Source organism: Centruroides sculpturatus, unplaced genomic scaffold, assembly GCF_000671375.1.
Source record: "Centruroides sculpturatus isolate CEXI.00-Female unplaced genomic scaffold, Cexi_2.0 scaffold590, whole genome shotgun sequence".
Classification (NCBI taxonomy): Eukaryota; Metazoa; Arthropoda; class Arachnida; order Scorpiones; family Buthidae; genus Centruroides; species Centruroides sculpturatus.
In genome coordinates, this window is record NW_019384761.1 from 328,364 (window position 1) to 335,538 (window position 7,175).

A 7,175-nucleotide genomic window follows, 5' to 3' on the forward strand; every position below is an offset into this window, starting at 1 on the left:
AAAAAAAAAAGTTATACGAAAAAAGTTATGCATATATTAGAATAATAAGTCAATGAACTTTACTAAACCTCTAAAAGACATTTTAAACATCCACATAGTTGTCTAAATGGTTGTTCATTGCATCAAATTTTACTACCTCCTTAAATCGATTCTTATATATTTTGATGTTAAACTTGTGAATTTTTCGAAGATTTACTTTTATCTAGTTATTTCTAAGTCAAACTTTTTGTCAAAGACAAACTTTTAAATAAAAATACTTACTTTCTGAAGACGATTTTCTTGTATAAGAGGTTCTTGCAAAAAAAAGTTCTCGGCGAGTTATCGAACAAGTCTCTTATACGTAGTATTTATACTAGCTCTTGACTCAAAAACAGAGGAAAAAGGATATTTGAAATTAGCAACTTTAGAAATTAGTGCAGTCCATCTTCCACACTTACGTAACCCTCTGCAAATGCTTTGTGCTACTTAAACGTTCGTCTTGTGTTTTCGTCGACTCTCGTACGGAATTTCTTCTCACGAAACTCTCTTAAATGCCGTCGTTGCGTTTAGGTGACACACGTTAGGGTAAATTGCTCTAGAACGAAACACTTGTTACGACTTGGGCTTGAGATCGAGTACGAGTGTCTTTTGCGCATGGCTACGTGCGGCGTGTCTTTACTTTACGTACAAATAAATACAAATTACACGTAAGAGAGTTTATTCGTTCCGGGTCGGTCGTCTCTACTGCAAATGCAGTTCGAACGTTCTAGCAATTTCCGGTAGGATCTAGCGCGAGCTCTGTCGTGAGTATTATCTTGTACTTTTTCTGCGTTAAGTATATCCGAATCCCATTAATATATATATATGCTATATATACTTTTTGTTTCTTTACAGAATGAAGAGCTGGCGGTTTTGGCGTTGGCTGCGGCCCAAGAAGACGAAGAAGTGTGAAGGGCGTTTTCCTTCCGCAATCGATGAAGAGAGGGACTTTTCCCCCTTTGAGCGGGGAGAGGAACCATCGATTGCGGAAGGGGTTCTTCCTTCACGGGATCGCCTTCGGGAATAGCGGATGTCGACAGCATTCTCTGTTCCGCGTTGAACGGAGAGGAGACATTTCGCCATTCAGACGTGTTCCGAAAGGTGAAATGTCTCCATGTTGACGATATCATCTTTGACGCACTGGGAGGGGAGGAATGTTTCGATCATTCCTCCCTTTTCCAACGAGTGGGATCCTCTCGTTCGGTGTGGGCAAAGATGGAAAGGAAAAAGCGTCGCTTCGTAAGAGATGTGAACGACTTTTTTCTTTGCTATTTCTGAAGGATATTACTAACCTAGGATAAAAAGGCAAGAAATTTTTTTCGTTTGTTTTTTCCTCTTGTCATACTAACAACATTTAAATTTAAGGTTTTAGTTTCAATTTACTAACGTAGGATAAGAAGGCAAGAGGTTTTTTTCGTTTGTTTTTTCCTCTTGTCATACTTATATTTACTAATTTAGGATAAGAAGGCAAGAGGTTTTTTATTTTTTTTTCCCNTGTTTCAATTAGAGTTGGCAACATTGAAACTTACACTGGCCACGTTTGTCCTATCTTGTTCAAATTCAAATTGCTAGTTGGCATTTGCTACTGTACATCATATTAATTTAATCTCCAAAATGCCAAAAAGAAACCATGTGTTTACTGAATATTGAAAAAAGGATTATCTGTTTTTGAAAGAAGTCTGTGATCATATTAACGAAGTGAAATATGAACTGTATTTTTCAGAATTTTCAGTAACTCATGGGTGTTTGGACATTAGAAATCACTTGAAATGTGCAAAACATAAAGCAAGCCTAATAGCAATAGGAACTTCCTCAAATATATTATCATACTTTAAAAGTACTGATTTAAGTGACAAAGAATTTTTAAAGAAAGTTCACACTAGTGATAAATATTAATAACGTCTTAATAATAAGGTATGTTCAGTTGAGTTATTAAAAATTGCTTTTAACTCATTTTTTGTTAACTTTTTATACAGCCTTAATCATAAGATTTATCCTAGTAGGCTTTATTTTCTGTTGTGAGTATTTTCTCAAAATTGTCCTGGTTTGAAAAAAAAATATTATGGTAAGCCTACTCTTATATATAATTTGCATCCATATTTATTTATTTAGTGAGTGCTACCAAACTGTATAAATTTTCAAAGAAAATCTGATTACACATCATTACAAATAATAGTATACTTTATCTTATTCAGAATAATTGTTGAAATGATTGAAATACTTTTGGAAATTTACTCAGCAAATTTCAATATAAAACAAAATTGCTTATTATTTTTTGTTTAATTCCAAGAAATGCTGAAGTAACTTGAAATAAGCAATGCAAATTAAATTATATAAATAATGATTTGGTAAAAATATTGAATCTTAATTTCAAACAATTATTTCTTTTAGTTTCACATTATTAAACTATCTGATACTTAATGACTTTCTGAAATGATCTATTCTGTTTGTAAATCAACTTCACATTCTTCTCTCATACTTTTGAATTTCTGAACTGAATTTCCAACTGTCTGTATTTTCTTTAAATTATTTTCAGAATCCAAATCATTACAGTTATCAACTGAATGTGTGATATGTTCATTCTCATTTGAGTAAACATTTGGCAAACTTTCTTCTCCTACATGATTATTTGGTTCTTCTGTATCAGCAGTACAGGAAGATGAAATAATCTGTCCACTGTTTTTATCACCAGATTGTTCACTATTTAAAGGCACTGATTTTTCACAAACATCTGACGACACTGTTTTGTTTATTATTTGGTTACATGTTACTTTTTGTCCTCCTTGATTTGCATATGTTGATAATGAAGATTTTATTCCTGTAAAAAATATTTAAACAATCAAAAACAAGGATTAAATGGAAATATCTTACAACTAATCTCAATATTGAGTTACCATTATTTTAGATAAATAGGTATTTTTTTAAGCTGATAGCTAAATACCTATTCTGAAATACCTACAGGTAACTTATATGAAGACTCTATGGATAAACTATTCCATGCCAGAAATTTTTGCCGGTTGTTGCCTAAGCAATTTTTACTATATATATATATATATCTGCTATATCTTGTAATACCCGTAGAAAAAAATACAGTAAATTTTCTTGTTATAATCACTTTGGCAGTTGTGTTAATGTTGTTTCAGATAAATAGGTATTTTTTTAAGCTATCAGCTTAAAAAAATACCTATTTATCTGAAAGTTGTTATTGTTATTATTATTATTAATTCATTTTGTAAAATTTATTGTTAATTTCTAAATAAGCACTCAAAGAAAAATGAAATAATAATGAGAAAATTTTATTTCTATCATATATAATATTTAATTTATGATTAGTGTTGCCACCAGACCGGTTTTTAAATTTGTGGTCTGGATTAATTATTAATTTGTCCAGTTTTTGTATAAATCATGAAATTATAATGAAACAAAATAAATTTATAAAAATATTTGTGAGTATTTTATTTTAACGGTTAAAGACTAACTTTACACCCCCACCCAAACTTATCCCTAGGCTAAGAATGACAAAAAAATGTACTTTTAAAATTCTAACTTGCAAATATTGGGTTTGTTCCATCACCAGTCCCTAACTGGTTTAAAACTGGCATGCACATTGTTCAGTTCTTGGCTGTAAAATGACATTGCATGTATAGTACCTCATATTATATTATATATTGTATCAGATACAATGTATCTCTTGTAACTTAATATTTTTAGATATGCCACATGTGATTATTGTATTACTTTAATAATGTATCATGTATATATTTACCTTCTAATAAAAAAAAATATATTTATTTTCTACTCACAATAAAAAAAATCTAAGTTTTTATTTCTAAATATAATATCCATATCCTAATTTTAAAATGTCTAGGTCAGCGATTTTGAAAAGGTGGCAACACTGTTTATGATTGACAATTAAAAACTAATTTATTATATCATATAGTTTTTTATTTTATTAAAACTATTACCTCGACTATCATCTCCTTCTGAAAGTAATTTCGACTCACTGGGCAATTCTGAACCCTTTTTTTTCGTGATTATCATTGAATTTATAACACCTGCCTTTTTCCATTCACTCTCATGTTCATTATGTTTTTCTTTAAGATGCCTTATCATGGATTGTCGTAATTTGACAGTCTGGCCACAATATTTGCAAATGTAACATTGATTACTATGAAACATTCTGTGATGGTTTCTAAGTTGTTCCTCCTGTAAATAAAAAAATTTTTTAATTATACTCTTTCATAAGCCTGACAATTTTTATGTTATGAATTCTGATAATCAGGCTTCCACTTTCTGCTAGTCAAATTGCTTTTGTAAATAAAATTATTTGTTTTGACTAACAAAATCAAGTATGCATTCGTCACATTGCAAAAGGATCTCTGAAGGTCCTTTATCAGACTAGAACCAATGTTTGTTGGCAGTAATTCAAATTAAAAATTATGGTAAATGTGGGGTTGAATGACCACTCATTTTCCATAAGTCACACATTGGCTTCTCATCAGTAAGTTGTGAATTATGTCATTTCACAATATTCAGGCTGTTCAAATCAATAATTGCTTGAGCAGACAAAAAGCTTAATGCTCATTATGTCTACCAATATAAGAAAATGGCAACAACGAACTTAACATTGTATCATAAAGGCTAATATATTTAATAGCTTCTGTTCTGAAGACTTCGTAATATGTGAGAATGCATCAAAATGATGTCATCTTGTCACACACACGAACTTAAATCCAGCTTAATGCTTAAAAATTTATATTAAAATTAATTTATAATAATTTATATCATAAAAAATTATTTCAATCAACTTATATATTATATTAGATTTTAATATTAAAGTTTCATAAGTAGAAGGTTTAACAGAATTTATAGATAAATAGTGTGAAAATAATAGAAAATAATAGCTTTTATAAGAATTCAAAAATAAAGTGAATAAGAAAAAATTTATGAATATCTTAAATCATCAAAATTTTATTTATTTGTTATTGATACAAGTACAAGTACTTCCATACAAGGGAGAAAATAAAACAAAATTAATTAATAAATAAACAGTCGCACAATAGTCTCTTGACTGTGCTTAAACAATACATTTAACATAAAAAGTACAAGGATTTGACAAAAAAATTATACAATTTATATAACATTATCTTCAACACATTTTCATCATATAAATAATTCTCCAAAAAATTGTCAGTGAGAACTTCTCTCTGTAACAAATATAAAACTGGACATGACGCAAAAGTATGCGTTAGTATACAATTGTGGTCAGTAATACAATATGGGCAAGAATGCCCCTTAGAAATATCTATATACCAACCACTTGGCATAATCTGGTATTTATTAAGACATAGTTGCATAAGTAAACTTTTCGTAGAAAATCTAATGTTATAATTTAAGTAATTGGCTGTCTGCCAACTTGTTACTTCTTTCATAAATATTATGTTGCTGAAGTGAAATGTAAGTTACATCATGATTCCATAATTGATCACATCTAGTTTATATTATATCACACAAATAACTTCTCAATTGTAGCTGTGAATTATTCAAAAAATACAAAAGGATGGTCTAAATTATCAAAAATATTTTTAATTGACAAGACCCAATTTCTCTTTCATGAATTTATTTTCTTCAATAAAGAATCATAAACACAATAATGAAGATCATGATAAAGAAGATCAATAATCTTAGACCAAAACAACAATAATATTTTTTTAAATGTTAATTTGAAGAGGAGTTTCCCTAATTCCAATCTTACAACAGAACCAGACACTGAATGTTCAAGCTTAAATAATCTTTTGAAATATCTTAATTGAATCTTCTCAATTTTTTCAATAAGATCAAAACCCCAAACTGCAATCAAATATGTTAATTTAGACGTTAACATAGCATTAAAAAGTTTAAACATTAGTAGAATTCATCCTCATTTTTGTCCATAATGCCAAAAGGCAACCTATCTTCTGTAATATATCTTTCTCTATTTTATTCAAATGATAATTAAAAACTCTAATCCTAAATATTTAAAATGAGAAACAAAATTAATTTCTTCATTATTAATAAAAATTTTATCAGTTTTATGAAGTCTTCCTCCATTACAAAACACCAATCCCTTTGTTTTCTTAAACTTAATAGAAAGATCATTTCTTAACATATAATCAGATAACTGTTCCTTCTGTAAAGATGACTTTGAATCTACTAGTAGTACAGTCGACTCCCCCTATAACACGGTAGATACGTTCCGTTCTTTATGAAATTAATGTTCTATGAGTCCTTAAATACATGAGCCAATCACAGCCTGGCACATATGCAGTTTACGGACTACGGCTGTTTGAAAGGTTTTCTTCCATAAAATTAATCGATTCTAGACTAATTTGACTAAACATTTCCAAAATATGTATAGTTTTTTGGGAATAATCCATATAAACTATGCTATAAACAAAAAATTGTAGGATTACTTACTGAGTGTGCACCGTTTGACAACGCTTGTTTTTGTCGTGGAGTGTGTTAAGCTTGTCTTTGTTGTGGAGTGGTGCATTGAATGGGAGCGTGTGTGTTTCCTGATAAATTATTTTTCTGCGAAAAATTTGCTGAACTTTGGAGACATCATTAATATAAATATAATTTTTATGGACATTAAATAATAAATGGTTTTTAGTAGGTCCGCTGCTCGTTTAAACTCAACGGTTTGTGCAATATCTGCTATTGGTCTAGATTCGACCAATCCTGTCGTGACACGAGTCGGCGATGACGTTTTACCGTTATAAAGGAGTCTCTTTTAGCGTGTTTATATGAATACGGTCGCAATTTTTTCGCTGTGTTATATGAATCCAAATTATATGAACCCGTTTTATAGGGAGTCTACTGTATCCGTTTTATAGGGAGTCTACTGATCTTTCAGATTTTTATCTAAATGCCACGGATGAGTTGCATCCGTGGCATTTAGATAAAAATCTGAAAGATCAGAATAATGAAATATCTCTGGAAGATCATTTATAAATAAATTAAACAACAAAAGGCTTAGTGGTTCTCCCTGGGGTAAACCTCTAGTAGATATTAAAATTTGGCTTATCTCACAACATGCCATTTTATTAGCAAAATTCCGTTCCAGTCGCTACCAAGGAAGCTTGTTCGAATCCTTGGTAGGACTCAAAACCATCAAG

At 30.1% G+C, this 7,175-nt stretch overlaps 1 protein-coding gene across 1 annotated transcript; it reads right to left on the bottom strand.

The window, feature by feature from the left end:
- Window positions 1–1,527: 1,527 nt before the first annotated feature.
- On the bottom strand, window positions 1,528–4,245 carry LOC111628807. The gene is made up of 2 exons (XM_023372649.1): window positions 3,984–4,245; window positions 1,528–2,836 (listed from the first exon to the last, which is right to left on the bottom strand). The coding sequence occupies exons 1-2, from the start codon at window positions 4,195–4,197 to the stop codon at window positions 2,457–2,459; spliced, it is 594 nt and encodes a 197-aa protein (XP_023228417.1). The 5' UTR covers window positions 4,198–4,245; the 3' UTR covers window positions 1,528–2,456.
- Window positions 4,246–7,175: the final 2,930 nt, after the last annotated feature.